General features: G+C 44.0%; 1 protein-coding gene and 1 long non-coding RNA gene across 8 annotated transcripts in view; one reads left to right on the plus strand and one right to left on the minus strand.

The window, feature by feature from the left end:
• The window catches only part of Fam169b (family with sequence similarity 169, member B), an 89251-nt gene that overhangs the window by 62963 nt on the left and 9795 nt on the right, over positions 1–16493 (plus strand). For all 6 annotated transcript variants that reach the window (NM_001013811.3, XM_006540973.3, XM_006540975.4 and 3 more), the window contains one exon: positions 13433–13615. In NM_001013811.3, the coding sequence (NP_001013833.1) occupies positions 13433–13615 (183 nt within the window). The remainder of the gene's footprint in view (positions 1–13432; positions 13616–16493) is intronic.
• On the minus strand, positions 659–16418 carry Gm16158 (predicted gene 16158). Of its 2 annotated transcripts, NR_166602.1 has the most exons (3): positions 16230–16418; positions 15732–15848; positions 15004–15276 (listed from the first exon to the last, which is right to left on the minus strand). It is a non-coding gene; the product is annotated as a predicted gene 16158 (long non-coding RNA). The 2 variants fall into 2 exon arrangements; NR_166601.1 differs by lacking the exons at positions 15004–15276; positions 15732–15848 and adding an exon at positions 659–2499.

The following is a 16493-nucleotide window of genomic DNA, read 5'->3' on the forward strand; positions in this document are numbered from 1 at the left end:
TATCATTCTTGGCTCTGAAATTTTATTTTCATTTAAACATTTTTCTGTCTTATTTAGTTAGATATTTCTATTGCTCTGTATCAGTTCTATCCCCTCAATATACTGTGCAGACCATTGATAAGTTTAGTCATATTCAATTTTAGAATTTCAGGTATTAGTAACAGTTTTATATTTTAGTAGAGATTTTAAATCAATTTATTGATTGACTATTTTCTTTATTAATTTTATGAATTAAACTAATTACCTTAATTGAACATATTTATGAAGTTGCTTAAAAGCCTCCCCTCCTTTCCCCCCTGCTAATGTCTCTTTTAAATCAGTTATGTTGAATAGCTACTTTTTCTAAGTATGGGTCACACTTTTCAGTTTCTTTGCCTGTTTAGTAATTTTTGGCTGCAAACCAGTCACTGAAAATATGTTGTGGGTGCTGGAGAGATGTCTCAGTGGTTGAAAGCATGCACTACTTTTGCAGATGACCTGAGTTCATTTTCAGCACCCAGATCGTATGGCTCACAGCCATCTGAATTCAGCTCTAGGGGAATCAGATGTCACTGGCCTCCATGGATACCTGCTATCATGTGTACATACCCAATCACAGACGCAGACGCAGTCATAGACACAGACACACAAACAGACACAGACACACACACTTTGGAAATTAATATTAGAAAAGAAGATATATTGTGTGAGTCGTCTTTGTGTTGCTTGGAGACCTTTGGATTTGCTCCAGGAGACATTTAACTTACACGGGAAGCTTTGGCTCCTCAGTGCTATGCAGCTGCTGACATCTGTCTGTGTGGCTTCCTATGACTGCTGCTTTAGCCTCGACTTGTTGAGTTCCCCCCTTTGCCTAGTAGTCAAAGATGAGCTGCAGATGTGGCTAGACTTTCATCACTATGACGTCTTGACTCTGATCCTTCAAACTGAATAGGCCTTACCTTTCGTCAAGAAACTACCATAAAGCCAGGTCAGTGGCATGAGTCAACAGTCATAACACATAGGCGGCTGAGGCAGGATGGCTGAAAGTTTGAGGCCAACCTGAGCAATTTGGCAATGCAGTGTCTCAACAAAACAAAACAAAACAAAACAGCCCCTTCAAAGTCCCATAGATCTCTGAGGACCAGGTATCTATCACAAGGACTCCTGGGAGCCAGTGTGACCACACTCAGATCACAGCAATGCTAAGCAATAATACAGGGGGTTAACCAACTATCAGAAGAGCGTTTCAAACCTGGGAAGGGTTGTGGATTCTTGGCTTCTCTCTGGGGCTGGCCACAGGGTCAGATAATGTTGGATTTTACTGTGTTGACATTTTATAGTGCTTCTCGGCACAGTTTCTCCTCATTAGTTTAGGTCCCTGTGATCAGAACCTCTTAGTTTAGCTTAGGTCCCCCTGAAAGTTAGAATTTTACTGCATGAGCATACGAAAACAAACAAATTCCCTCCAGAGAGGACCAGGGGCCTGGCTCTAGCTACCTAAGACTGTGCAGACCACCCCCAACATTGTGGCGATTTTACTTTGAGTTTTTTTTTTTTTGACTCTACGACACACTGTGACAATATATGTTCAGTGGAAACTATAATGTGAATTTTGATCATCTTCTGGATATAGTGATGTGTGGCTCCTTACATTCCTCTTCCACCATACTGGGCAGAAGCAACAAACTGTTGTGCCAATGGAGCATGCTGCTTTGAAAGCACCAGGTAACTCTCTGCAGGTTTCTGTGTTGTGCTGTTTGGGAGGCTAGGCACCTTGAGAATCTTCTCAGTTGTCTATGTCTGTCTGTCTGTCTGTGTCTGTCCATCTGTGTCTCTTCTCTTCTCTTCTCTCTTCTCTTCTCTTCTCTTCTCTTCTCTTCTCTTCTCTTCTCTTCTCTTCTCTCTCTCTCTCCTTTTCTCTCTCTCTCTCTCTCACATCTTTCTCTCATGCACACAAGCCTTTAAATATAATTTGGAAGATGAACAAATAAAAACTCTGGGCTTTATAGTATTGCCAGTTTTAATCCTTGTACGGTAAAAACGAAGTAAGTCGCAGTTCCCAGTTCCCTCAGCTGCCCCCACTTCACACAATCCCTCTGGAGTCAGCCCACTTCTGTTCTTGTTACCCATGTCTTGGCAACCACTGCTTACCTTCCCATCACTGTAGTTTCTGAGTTTTGTGATTTTTGTCTTTTTAAGACGATCATGGAAGTGGAACTGTGCATCATTTAGCTTTTCGAGACTGGGTTCTTCTGCTCAGCATCATGCCTTTGAGATTTTCCTCATACAACCCGGGTATCATAGACTGTGCCTCTTTATTCCCAAGGAGCATGGTGAGTTATCAAACAAATGAGTGCCTTTGTATAGGATGAATGGACATTTTCCGGTGGACTTCTCATTGGAGGCAGTTTGCCAATAGGCTGGTTTTCATTTCTTAGTTGGTTTGGGGGTTCTGTGATTGGTTTCCTTACAGAATAGTGACACGTTAGTCATTTTACTACTTCATGGCCAGAATTTCCCCTAAATAATAAAAAATAGTGGGTTTTACTTTAACTTTTACTCTCAAACCACCAGTCCCCAAGGCTGTTAGCATTTAAGGGAAGAAAGTACTGACTGTATTGTGGAGTGGGGCATAGATCAATTTAAGAAAGAACTTGTAAGTATTACATGTGCAAGAATCTACAAAGAACAAACTTGTCTCCAAGATTCCTAACAACCCAGTGAGAATGAAAACCATGGGAACAGGAGTGTCAACTACAAATGTTAAACAGGATGGTTAGGAACTTGGACAACCTGGGAGGCCATGAGGATGGCCTCACTTCAGCCCTTTTTGTGACTGAGACCTTATGTGTCAACCTTCTCAAGATATTCAGGACCATAGTCACCTCCTACATTGTGGCCCTTTGAGGCAGGAGTCCCTTGCCTTCTGGACTTTTGTGGCCATCATTATTTTTCAATAAAGTTTTATTGGTACACAGGTACTCAAATGACTGCTTTTACCTCAGAGTCTAGGCATTGCAACTGAAACCTGAATCCCAAAGGCTAAAGTTTTTTTAATCTCATCCTTACAGAAACATTTTGTTGACCTCTGTCCTAGAGAATACATTGTAAACATTTCCTATGAAAACAAAACAATTTAATTAAAATTGTATTAGTGGAATTCAGGAGCGTTTAGAGTTTTGGCTGCCATCTTAATAGCTGCTTAAGTGCCCTGGGCTCCAAGGCTTCTGTCTTAATCTTGTAGAGTGGCCCCAGGAGAGACCCAATAGCATGATTATAACTAAAAGATTGTGCTAACAATTAGCAAAAGCCAGCCTGCTTAGCCATTTCTGTTTTAGATCTCTGGTTCAGGAGTATCCCCATGTCTTCATTATCTGCCTTCAGGCTCTTTGATTGGCAAATCATCTAAATTTGGTTATTTCCAGCCATTTCTTTTAATGTTCCACAGAACAGCAGCCATCCTCAGTGTATTTTCTCCCGGGATTTTCAGGACAAGATCTATGTGGGTTTTTGACTCACCCCTAAGGTCTGGGCTGCTAATGGACTCTCCATTTGGCTATTTTGTACCTATCAGGCCACACCAGAACTCTCTGTCCCATTGTGATTCTCAGAAACTGTTGGGCAGGGTAGTTAACTGTCTCTGCCTTTCTACTTACCTTTTAAATCTTCTAGAAAAACTTCTTGTCTGGAGAAGACAGTTTCTTCTGTTATTTGTTGAATGCCTATTCCTGGCTTTCCTTGTGGCCCACCTGTGATTTCTCATTCAGGCATTCTGAGAAGTGACACATGCATACATAATACATACATACGGGAGCACGCACACACACAAACACCTTCCTTCCTTTTTCTTTTTTTTTTTTTTTTTAAAGACTCTCTGGGTAGCCTTAGCTATCCCAGAACTCTCTCTGTAGACCAGGTTGGCCACGAAACAAAAGATCCTTCTGCCTGTGCCTCCCGAGTGTTGGGATTAAAGGCATGAGCCACCACCACCAATCATACCTTGCTTTTTTTTTTTTTTAAAGATTTATTTATTTATTTTATGTATATGAGTATAGCATTGCTCTTCAGACACACCAGAAGAGGGCGTCAACTCCCATTGCAGATGGTTGTGAGCCACAATGTGGTTGCTGGGAATTGAACTCAGGACCTCTGGAAGAGCAGTCAGTGCTCTTAACTGCTGAGCCATCTCTCCAACCCAAGATTTACTTATTTATTTTATGTATGTGAATACACTGTAACTGTCTTTAGACACACCAGAAGAGGGCATCAGCTCCCATTATAGATGGTTGTGAGTCACCATGTGGTTGCTGGGAATTGAACTCAGTACCTCTGGAAGAGCAGTCAGTGCTCTTAACCACTGAGCCATCTCTCCTGCCCCATACCTTGCTTTAATTAATCCCTTTCCTCATTCTTGTTGGACATCGTTGTCCAAACAGCCTCCTGGCTTTGTGTTAGTTCCTCTTTGGTGAGTCTTCTCTGCTCTTCTCAAAGGCTCTGTCTCAGGTCTGCCCATGCTGTCGGAGGGAAGACTTCTGATTGTGTGTGGTGCGGGGCTGTGTTTCCATCATTTCATTACAGGACCCACGAGCTTATGCATTTCCTTTACAGAAATCTGGTGCCCTTATGATCCAGCCATCTGTGGTGACCTAAATTAACTTTGTCTATACTGTTGAATATTAGGTGTTTATATTCATTTGTGTGTTTTTCTTTGATATTCAAATGATTTATCCAATATTTTTCCCTGTTGTTGACTATCTTTTTTAATTCCTTGGAATGTCTTATTGCATATAGCTTTCTGTTCCTTGGGAGCTGTTTTTTTTTTTTGCAAATTTGGTAGAACATATCTCTAAAATTACCTGAGTCTTGTGATTTTTCGTTAAGTGTCGGAGGGTTTTAAGCTATTGATGTAATGTTTTAATGCTTGTAGCGTATTTTAGTCTCTCTCTTTCCGTTTAGTCAGTTTTGTTAGGTTGTGTTGTCCTTAGAGATGTTTATTTTTGATTTATTGGCATGTTCTCCTATTTTAAAAATTTCTGTGGCACCTCTAGTGATGTTGATGCAGGACTTTTTAGTTCATTAAAAAAAAAGATTTATTTATTATATTTACTGTAGCTGTCTTCAGACACCCCCAGAAGGGGGCATCTGATCTCATTACTGATGGTTGTGAGCCACCATGTGGTTGCTGGGATTTGAACTCAGGAACTTCAGAAGAGCAGTCAGTGCTCTTATCTGCTGAGCCATCTCTCCAGCCCCGATGCACAATTTTTGAGAGCAGCAGGCTATTTCATCGCCTATTTGTACATTTCCCAAGGATAAAAGATACTAGACACTCACTGTGGTCAAAGATCATTGTCACATCAAAGGTGACTAAAGTTGTTTGAAATATGCAAGGTGGAAGCAGGCATTATTAAGAGTGTGAAAATAAGGAAAAATGAGAGAAATCCTGGAGAATGGGAGGGGTTTCCCAAAGAGGAAAAATCCCTGAATGCCGTCATGTAGGGGTTTTATTGGGCTATGGCAGAAACTGGACAATATTCGGACTGGCCAATTCTCTGGGCTATATTGAGCAATGCCTAGGGAAGGCCCACTCACTCCATGTCTGTACCCCTAGCCCAACCATGTCTGTGATTGTGCATTATTTATATACTGTCTACCCATTAGGGGACATTGAAGCCCCTGCTGTCTACCTCTGACTAAGTTGGTAGGTATTGATCTTGATTGTCAGTAGCTGATGCTATTAACTGCCTTTGACCTTTAGGGTGTCTTGATAGGTGTCAATTAGATTGCTCTTTTCTTTTCTTTTTTCTTTTCTTTTCTTTTTTTCTTTTTTCTTTTTTCAGTATAGAATAGAGTTTATTCAGGGCATGGGGAGGGGAATTAAGAGAGTAGTAGAGGCAGAGAAAGGCAGAGAGAGGCAGAGAGTAGAGAAGTAGAGGCCGGCCATGACCACCTGGCGAGAGCAGGGAAGGGAAGGGGAGCAAGAGGGAGCAGAGAGAGAGGCAAGAGCTTTCTTTTTTTTCTCCTTTTTTCCCCCAGTTTGTTGTTGTTGTTTTTGTTATTCCTGTTGTTTGGGATTTTGTCTGTTCTTTGTTTTTTCTTTTTTTTCCCTTAGGATTTGTTTATTCTATGTATATGAGTACATTGTGGTTCTCCTTGGACACACCAGAGGAGGGCATCAGATCTATTACAGATGGTTGTAAACCACCATGTGGTTGCTGGGATTTGAACTCAGGACCTCTGGAAGAAGAGCCAGTGCTCTTAGCTGCTGAGCCACCCCTCCAGCCCTGTTCTTTTTTTTTTTTTTTAAATCTTCACATGTATATGACCAGCTGGCAGCCTTACCATGACATAGAGTTAACTCTGTCAGAGCCACCAATATACAGCTACAGTGTTCTTGGTTATGTCCTTGTCTGTGGCATTGTCTTTGTCCCAAAATGGAAGCAGGTTTGTCCGAAGCCATTTTTACTTGTAAGTTAGTCTGTTATCATTGGTTGCATTAGAAGCAAGGATAGGTAAAAGAGCAATACGTTGTATCAAGCATGCATTCCCGAGGGAGGCTCGTGGAAGCTGGCCACCAGGCCCACCAAGTTCTCCTGGCTTCTTAGGGCCTGTCTGTTTGTCTTGGCAGGTCTGGTTGGCTATCTCCCATTCACTGTACGCTTCTTCTCATTCTTAGGGCTGGCTTCACTGTTCCAACCCTAACATCCTTTCCACTGCAACCTGTGTGAGGAGCTTGTAGTTTTCAGGATGGATCCTTTCTTCGTACTACCCACAAGGATCTGGCTTCTGCATCAATATCTCTATTTTAATTCCTCATAAACTCTATGTATTGTTTATTTCTCTTTGTTAACTTTGGTATCTTTAAAATAAGAAAAAGAAAACCCAACATAACTCTCTCTTCTTTGTCTCTGCTCTCTGTCTCATTAACTTGGTGTGTGTGCAGCAAGTGTCTCTGCAGATATACACCTTTAAGTATTATGGTCCCTCACTCTCCACCTTATTCCCTTAAGACAGGGTCTCTCAATGAACTGGAAGGTAGGCTGGTGGGCTGTAGGCCCAGTGATCTTCCTGTCTATCTAAGTTTTTCATATCTGGATTTGTTTTTACATGGTTGCTGGGGATTTGAACTCAGCTTCTCCTGCTTGCACACAAGTGGTCTTATTGAGTTGTCCAGTCTTCTCCCTTTTGGATGATTTCTGCTCCTTTCGGTGATCATACTGTAAAATAGATACAGTGGATGAAACCATTAATGGGGTTTCTCCCAACATTGTCCTTCATCTTTCTATCCTAGTGATGAGCAGAGAGGCAGTTTACTGCAGGCATCTTATTTCTTCAGCTCACAGTTGCAATGGAGTTCTAGGAAAATAGCTTGGTAATCCTTTTACATCCTGGACCTTACTTGACCGTTTTGAAGCTATGATTATCCTTTAGAAAGCACTGGTTGGGTGATTTGGCTTCTTTTTCCTCAGAAGTTGATTTTGAGAAGTTTACAGAAGCATTGGAAAGACAGTTAGAAAGGTCCTCTGTGCCCTGTAGACACATGCCCTCCCTAATATCTGTGTCTATGTAATCATAGTATAGTGTTCAAGATGAAGGCATCACCCTTGGTTGATTTTCTATCAGTGTCTGTTTTCTCTTCTGAGATCAAGAGAACATTCAACACCTGCAACCCCCCGTCAGCTCTCCCGAGCCTCCTCTATTCTGTGCTGGTGGGTTCCTCTTGTATTTCAGCAGCTGGGCTTTGGAGGAGGTCTGGCCAGTGGTGAGAACAGACTCTCAGCTTCAGTGAGACAGCTTTTTTTTTTTTTTTTTTTTTTTATGCTGGGAGTGGGGGGTGATGGGTGAGGGGAAACAAAGGCTGTTTAAGCCTTTGGGAGGTATGTAGGGCTATTGGGGTGAGAATATATCATTGGCCTGGGTCAGGACACTAGGGCTGCCTCATTTGCATAAGGAGGAATTCCAGGCGCTGCTGGACATGATGTTATAAGGGCAGAGGAAGTTTAACTTGGCTGCCGGTCTATGTGACCTCCTCTAGGGGGCAAAGGCACAGGGCTCTGTGCGCCGGGAATCTCAGGCCCAGGGAGGCAGGGAGTGGTCCTACTCCTCCCAACCTCAGGATGAGATTTCTGGGATTTGGATAGGCCTCAACCCCACTCTCGCCCTAGGCCTGCTTCCCATGGGTCCCTGGCTTCACCGTTCCTGATGATTATGGGTTATGGATTGGGAGATGTAGAGTAACCGTGTCACGTGTTGGAGCCTATGGTGTATGGCATGAACATCAGGACTGGTGCTAAACTAACACTGATCCATGCCTGAGTTAAGGGTGGGGAGAGGGACATTGATCACTGCCTGCCGTTGTGACAGAGCACTGTGAAGATGCCTTGGAAGGAGGAAAGGTTAATTTTGGCTCACAATTGCATGGTCATCCTGGTCATCCATTGCTTTTAGCCTCAGATAAAGCAGACTGTCAGGATGTAGGGAGGAGAGTGGAGGCCAGATTGCAATGATCACGTGGTTACGAGCTACTCACACTTGACAGCCTGGAAGCAGAAAAAGAGGGATATGAAGGGCCAGGGGCAAGCAGACGCTTTCAGGAGACCCTTTCCATGACCCCTGTCCTCCATTTAAGTCCCATCTCCCCGTGCTGGGTCAATCCATTGATTATCTCAGAGTCCTCACGTTGATCCAGTAGTTTTGCCACAGCTGGAACCACCAGCGGTAGAGCAGACCTTCCACACCAAGCTTTATGGGAGACACACAGGCTGCTGTGATTTTACCACATCACAGTCGCCATCTTCCTTTTCACACGTATTTGTCATGATCTTTCATTTCTAAAAATGTCTTTACACATTTGTCTGTGCGGGCATGCATGCGTGTTCATGTGCATGGGTGGAGGGGGGCACTTGGGCCTGTGCCACAGTAAGGATATGACAGTCAGAGGACTACTCACTTAATGTACCTGTGTACAGGGACACGTCATTTTACATACTTACGAGGTGCAGGCTGATTACTTGAGATGGGTTATGATCAAGTCTGGGTAACTAATCTCTGCAAAAATCTGCCATTTTGTGTTGAGCGCTATCTATCAAGCTTCTCCCTTGTTGTTTGAAACACACACAGCTGCAAACTGTACCTACCTTATTGTACGCATGCTCTCACTGTGTCCTTATAGGTAATTTTTTTATTGCAGTATAAATTTATATCTTATAAAGCTTGCCTAAACTAAGGGTAAATATTAGAGAGAGGGCTACGTGACTATCACCCAAACTCAGTGTTAGGACATCCCTGTTACTAGTGGATGCTGCCTGCCTGCCACGTGTCGCCGTCTCAGTCCTAAGCAGAGCTGAGTTGCCTCCTGCCCTGCCAATTAGCACGTACCAGGTGCTGTACCAGTCATATTCTCAATTAGCGCAGAGTCTTGGAGCTCCTGCAGACCAAGGCGTGCTTATGTTTCTGTTTCTTGCCACATGGTTCTGTGAATCTATTGGCTGAGGAGTTGTTTCCCTTGTACTACAGTGACTAGGGCGGCTGTAAACGTTCTCTTTCTTGTTTGCGTGGTGGTATTTTTCTTCCTCTTGGGTAGGCTCTTAGGAGAACAATAGCTGGGTCATTTGGCAAGATTATGTCTAACGTTTAAGGAACTGCCAAATGGCCGAGCAGTCTGGCTGCGCCATCGAACACTTCCATCAACCACATACGAGGGTTCCGATTTCCGCACGTCCTTCTCGTCACTCTCTAGTGCCCATCCTTTTGGTTCTAGCTGTCCTAGCCTGGGATGGCAGTTAGCTGTGGGTTTACCGTCCATTTCTTTAATTATGAGTGATGTTAGCTGGTTTCCACCCATGGTCATGTGCATCTTCTTTAAGGAAAGATTTGTTCAAGTCTTTTGTGCAATTTTAATGAGACTATTTATCTTATTTTTATTGAATTGTAAGAGCACTTTATTCTGGTTCGCAGTAAGCCTTTTTTTTTTTTTAATGAGAAATGTGATTTGTAAACATTTCTGTTGACAGTCTATGCTTGGCCTTTTGTTTTTCTTAATAGTCTTTTGAAGCAAAAAAATTTTAAATTTCTTGAGAAGTTGGAGTTGCTGTGCTCTGTTGCTTTGTTGCTGAATCTTGTGATGACCTTTTTTTTTTTCCTGTTTTCCTTGCTAAAAGCTTTAAACGTTTCTCTCTTATCCCTGTATCTGTGATGTTTTGAATTTGTTTTTGTAAATGATATAAAAAAAGATTCCAATTTCAGTTAAAAACAAACAAACAAACAAGCAAACAACTAGTATACTTTTTAAAGTAACACTCCTTTTTGGTGGGCTCAACACAAGGCTTAGCATCCTGAGCCCTGTCTTCAGCTTCCGGTACATTAAATCAGGGATTTTAGAGCAGGTTTAGGCGAATAGAAAAAGATTGAGGCAAAATGCGGGTTTTCTGTGCAGTTTGCTCTGTGTTCTAGTTTTTCTTCTATTGCTGTGATAAATTATGTGATTGGGAGCAACTTTGGGAAAGAAGGTTTATTTCGTGTTACGCTTCCAGGTAATGTAGGGAAGTCAAGGCAGCAGGAATTGAAGCTTGGGGTGGTGGGTGGTGGGTGGTGGGTAAGGGGGAAGGTGGTTCTACTTTCTGGTTTGCCTCTTTCTGGTTTGCCTCTCATGTTCTCTGCTTAGCCTGTTTTTATTGTTATTTTTTCTATAGCACCCAGGATCTCCTGCCCAGGTGTAACACCACCCACAGTGGGCTGCCCCTCCCCCATCAATCATTAATCAAGAGAATGCCCCATTGACACGCTCACAGGCCAACCTAATGCAGGCAGTCCCTCAACTGAGAGCCCCTCTTTCCAAGCGACTCTAGTTTTTGCCAGACTGACAAAAAGTGGCCAGCACAGTGTGATTGTATGAATTTGGTCCACGAGTCAACATGGATGTACGCCTTAGTTTGCTTGGACTTTCACAAAAGACCCAACCCTTAGATATAAACAACAGGAATTTATTTTCACCTAGTTCACCTGGAGGCTCAAAGTCTAGGTTGCAGGTGTCAGCCAGTCTGTTCTCTCTTGAGGCCTTTCCTTGGTTAGCATGTAGCCACTTTCTCACTGTATAGCTATGCACATTTCTCTTGGTTGTATTTCTTTGTCGTCTTTGGCAGCCATATTGGATAAGGGCAAAGCATAATAGCCTCAGATGAACCCTACTCTATCTTTTAAAAGCATTTTACTAAAATATAGTCATTCTGAAGGGTTTGGAACATTAGGGGGACACAAGTCAGCCCATAGATCACATTGTTGCTAAGACAGAGGCCAAGAGAAATGTGCATAGCTATACAGTGAGAAAGTGGCTGTACATGAGGACATGTATTGGACACTCTGTGTATCTAGACAAATGTTTAATGGTCTGTAGTACCTAGGTTAGTATGTGTCCTGAGTAGCCTCGGTGGTGTTCCAACCTGGCAGCTGCCATCATTTATCACTTCTGCAAACTGGCCTTTTCCAGAATATCTGGCAACTGTAATCAGAACACTTGCCTGTTCGTAAGAGTTCTTCCTCCACTAGTAACGGGCTGCCAGCAACGAGCAACACAGTTTGTGTTGTGTCAAATCATCCCACTGTTATTTGTGGCAAAAAACCCAATTCTCTACCCACATAATTGGTACTAACCTGTGTTGATCGACACAGAAGAGTTGATTTCTGGGTCTGGCAAGGTGGTTCAGTGGGTGAAAGCACTTGCTGCCAAGTCTGATAGCCCAAGATCTAACCCCAAACTCATGTGCTAGGAGAGAACTCTGAGTCCTAGAAGTTGTTCTTTGAACTTAACACACCTATCATTACACACGTGTGCATTCTTACATGTGCTTTCTCTCTGCGTCTCTCTCTCCCCCTGTTTGCCATTGATCTGTAGTTCTTTGTGGCAGTGTCACACGGGTCCCCTGACACAGCCCTGAAATGGGCTTTCCTAGATTGCCAGCTCTGTTCCTTTCCAAGCAATGCTGTCTCTCCAGGAAACTCTGCATTTCACGTGACACTTAGACTCAGCTTCTCAGTGGCTACCAAAAACCTGCTGGGGTTTTGCTAGGGCTGGCTTTGAACTTACAGAATGATGGTGGAAAGTATAATGGGGGAAAACACCTTTTGAGTCCTCTGATCCATCAACATGATCTTTCTCCTGATTTATCTCGACCCCGAGTTTCATTCAATGATTTACACTTTCATTTTCAAGACCTGGACTTTCATTTGCTCAGTGTATTCCTAAGCATTTTCTTCTCTTTAATTCTATGGTGAATGGAGTTGCATCTCTATTTAAATTTAAACCTTCTTAGTTCCAGGAGATTTCATACTAGGCTAACATTGTTCTCGTCAAATAGAAACCGGAGCTGTAAATTTCCAAACAGACTGGTATCTTTTCAAGCCCGTTGAAAGGAGAAATCTCAACTGTTTTTTTTTTTTAAACAACTACTGCCTTAACTGAACGGAGCTTTCTTGTTGGGTATAGACCATACACTCATTCATAAGAGAGTAATTTCATGTAGTTACAGATTCTTTTGTTTGCCACTTCGGGCTGTGCTTAGCTGGATGGTTTTCTAGTCTTGGTGAGTTTTCTATGTGAGCTAGGTAACCTGCTTCTGCTTCTTGGGCTAGCTAGAGGTAGGCTGGGACTAGCAGGGCTCTGAGCCACATTTCTTTCAGGGTAACAGGTTGGTTTACACTTGCTTTTGCGATGGAGGTAGGTATCTGAGAGAATTGGAGACTCACTGGACTCCATGGGACCCGGGCTCTGTTAGTCCATCATTTATCCCTCTGCCTCGTTCTGTTGCTATAGTGAGTCACAGGCTGGACTAGACCAGATGGGGGAACAAATCCCGTTTCTTGATGGAAATAGCTTTAAAATCACACACAAGTTGGGTGGACACAGGAAGGGAATCATTATGGCCACGGACACAATGTTACCTAGTATGGTGTATCTTGCAATTCAGCCCATCTACTCAGACCCGAATTTTTCCTTTTCAGGGAAGGTTGGGAAGTCATTCAGGAAGTCATCCAGGGGGACCTTTCTGAGCCTGAGGAATAGTTTCACTTTTAAAAGGTGCAGATGGTCCCCGACTCACCACGATGCCCCCTAGGGTTCTTCAGTTTTATAGTAGTGTAGCCAATACACACTCAGTACTCCTGTTTCTGAATCTTGTCAGTAGGGGGTGAGATGACAGCCATGTGGATGGTAACATTGGGGACAGTACAGTTACAGTCAAGATGGAATCTGGCGTCTTCTGCTCTGATGCAGCCGCCGTTCATGCTTCGCAGGAAACAAGTGTGGTTCATGAGTTTTGGAGGGCCACACATTTGACCTGGATTGGACACCACAAGCCTCTGTTGAAGTAATTGCCAGTGACTGTGGTTAGAACCTGGAGGTCTGGGTGAGTCAGAATCCAGCCCGGGAAACAGCAGTGCATCTCTTGCTTTCCCGCAGGCAGCCTCTGTGGTGATGGTACCGGCACATGCTACCTGCTGCCTGTCTTGGACACCGTGTTTGTGAGGAGGAAGAACCGTTGCCAAGGCCTGGGGACAGCCATGCTGAGGGACTTCTGTGACACCTTTCAAGGAGACGAAGCTCTGGGTATCAGTTGTCCGATATCTCCTGCAATGTACAGAGGTAACCTCCACCTTGTGTCCTCTGTGAGCATTTGAGTGATACTGACCGCTAACACCTGTGGCCTGAGGCGACGCTGAGCAGAGGAGTCTCAGGAGTTCTCTGGGTAGATGTAGGCTGAGGCTTCTCCTTCCCACAGCTGTGGTCCCTCAGCTAACCACAGACTTCATGTTCGATTTGCAAAGGGGACCTTTCTGAGCCTGAGGAATAGTTTCACTTTTAAAAGGTGCAGATGGTCCCTGACTCACCACGATGCCCCCTAGGGTTCTTCAGTTTTATAGTAGTGTAGCCAGTACACACTCAGTAGAGACCATATTCACATTTAGAGTTTTGATATTGTCTTAGGGTTTTATTGCTTTAAAGAGACACCGTGACCGAGGCATTTCTTATAAGGGCAAACATTTCATTGGGATTGGCTTACAGTTTCAGAGGCTCACTCCATTATCATCATGGCAGGAAGCATGGCATTGTGCAGGCAGACGCGGTGCTGGAGGAGCCAAGAGTTCTACATCTTGATCCAGCTAGGAGGAGACTACTCTTTTACACAGGGCGGAGCTTGAGCACTAGGGGCCCTCAAAGCCCGCCTACACAGCGACACACTTCCTCCAATAAGGCCACACCTCCTACTAGTGCCACTTCCAGTGGGCCAAGCATATTCAAACCACCACAGATGTTTTCCCAGGCTCGTGATAAGTGCTCCCGCACAGTCTGAAGAGTGGCAAAAGTCAGGGTTCTGTGGTATTTTGTTTTTACAGTGGTTTTGGATATACAGATAGATATATTGTGTTAGATGGGTTTGTCCTGCAGTAGGCTGTTCTGAGTATTTTTCTTTTTCTTTTAAAAAATGTTTAGAAAATGTGTTACATGTATGTGTTACGGGTATGTATACTGTATACATGTGCAGGTACGTGTGTGTATGTATATGTGTTCAAGTATGTCTGTGTATATGTGTATAGTGTGTGCTGTTGTATGTATATGTATGTGTTTATATGTGTGTGCATGTGTGTGCTGGTGTATGTATATGCATGTGAATGTACATGTGCAGGAGTGCTCCACACATACGCTCACATGCAGACACTCACATGCCGACACTCACATGCCATGGTGCTCAGGTGGGGGTCAGAGGGCAATTTTTAGGTTTTAATGTTCTCCTCCTTCCATGCATTTCGGGGGTTGAACTTAGACCCTCAGACTTGCTCAGCTAGTGCTTTTTCCGGCTGAGCCACCTCGGCAGCCTCCCGCATGCTTAAGAGGTCAATGCTGCTTTGTAGGCTGTGTGTATCACATGCATTGTCACGCATCACCTACATAAACAGCTGTTCTGGGGTGCAACTTCACCATAAGCCAAGGAACAATACTATCAGAAACAAATATCTCAGGGACACGGAGAATCCAGGGAGTTGTGCCAGGGCCTTGAGTGGCTCTCCATTTTTATTTGAAACGGATAGGGCTGGCAATCAACTCTTCTGGGGTCACACATTCTGATGCGCAACCCCAATTATCCAAGAACCCTGCCATTGGGGCTGGCTTTCTCTGAAGAGAGGTTAGGCTGCTCGAGCCAGGAGGGCACGGCATGCTATGCTCAGTGTTTCCGGGCATGTCTCCACCCGCCAGACAGCACTGTATTTAGACCAACAAACTTCCACGCTGCTTTGGCCTAGAGCCTGCAAGTGGACAAAGAGAGCTTGCTTGGTGATAGCGTCACAGTTACCTGCAGGACCAGAAGTGGCTTCCCATTTCTCTAGTGTTGGGGCTGCTGCTTTGTGAAAACGTTTATCCGGGAAGTGCAGATAGTCTACCAGCCTTCAAGGACCTACTCAGGGGTTCTCAGCCTGTGGGTTGTGACTCCTTTGGGGGTCGGTGACTCTTTCATTGGCGTTGCCAGCGACCATCAGAAGACATAGATATTTTCATTTTGATTCGTAACAGTAGCAAAATTACAGTTATAAAGTAGCAATAAAAATGAATTTATGGCTGGGGGTCACCACAACATGAGGAAACGTGTTAAATGGTTGTGGCGCTAGGAAGGTTGAGAATCACTGCTCTAAAGGAACAGAACTTAAAGAACGAATATAATCATCATACATAAATATGTATGGGGTTTATTAGAAGGGCTCACCGGTGGTGGTCCAACTAATCCAACAATGGCTGTTTACCAACTGAAGGCTCAAACTTCAGTAGTTGTTCAATCCATGAGGCTGGATGTCTCATTTGGTCTTCAGCGTACACTGGAATTCTGAAGACATAAGTAGGCTCTAATGCCAGCAAAGGAATGGACTTGCCAGTGAGGGCAAGCAGGCAAGGAGAGCAAGCTGCCATCTTCCATGGCTTCTATATAGGCCGTCGGCAGAACGTGTGGAACAGATTAAAAGTGGATCTTCCCACCATAAAGATCTGGATTAGAAACTGGTTTTCCTACTTGATTTAATTAAGAAAAATCCCTCCCAGGTGTACCCAGCCATTTGTGTTTTAGCTAATTCCAGATGTATTTACATTGACAGCCAAGAGTAGCCATCACAGACACCCTTGTAAGAAGAGAGACCCTAGGGATCCCTGGGAAGGTACACAGGAGGCTCAGGGGAGGCCTCGGGCAATCCAGCCCAAGGTACCTACCTACCTGGCCTTCAGTGCCTCGAGAAATCAGCTTGTCTTGCTGCGGTGCTGATAGCCTGTCCTATCTGAGGAGTCTGATTCCAGAATTCAAAGTAACTATGGCTTGAAAATGTTTAAAAAATGACACTCACAGACCCTTCCATTGCGGCCTTCTCCTACGCGTCATGGTCTAACTGCTATCGATGCAGCATCTGCGTCACGTCACGTGCTAAAAGGCTGGATGCGCAGGGGGATTGCGCAGTGTCCGTGTGAACACTGTGCCGGGCAT

Source organism: Mus musculus, chromosome 7 (assembly GCF_000001635.26).
Source record: "Mus musculus strain C57BL/6J chromosome 7, GRCm38.p6 C57BL/6J".
In the NCBI taxonomy this organism is placed as follows: domain Eukaryota; kingdom Metazoa; phylum Chordata; class Mammalia; order Rodentia; family Muridae; genus Mus; species Mus musculus.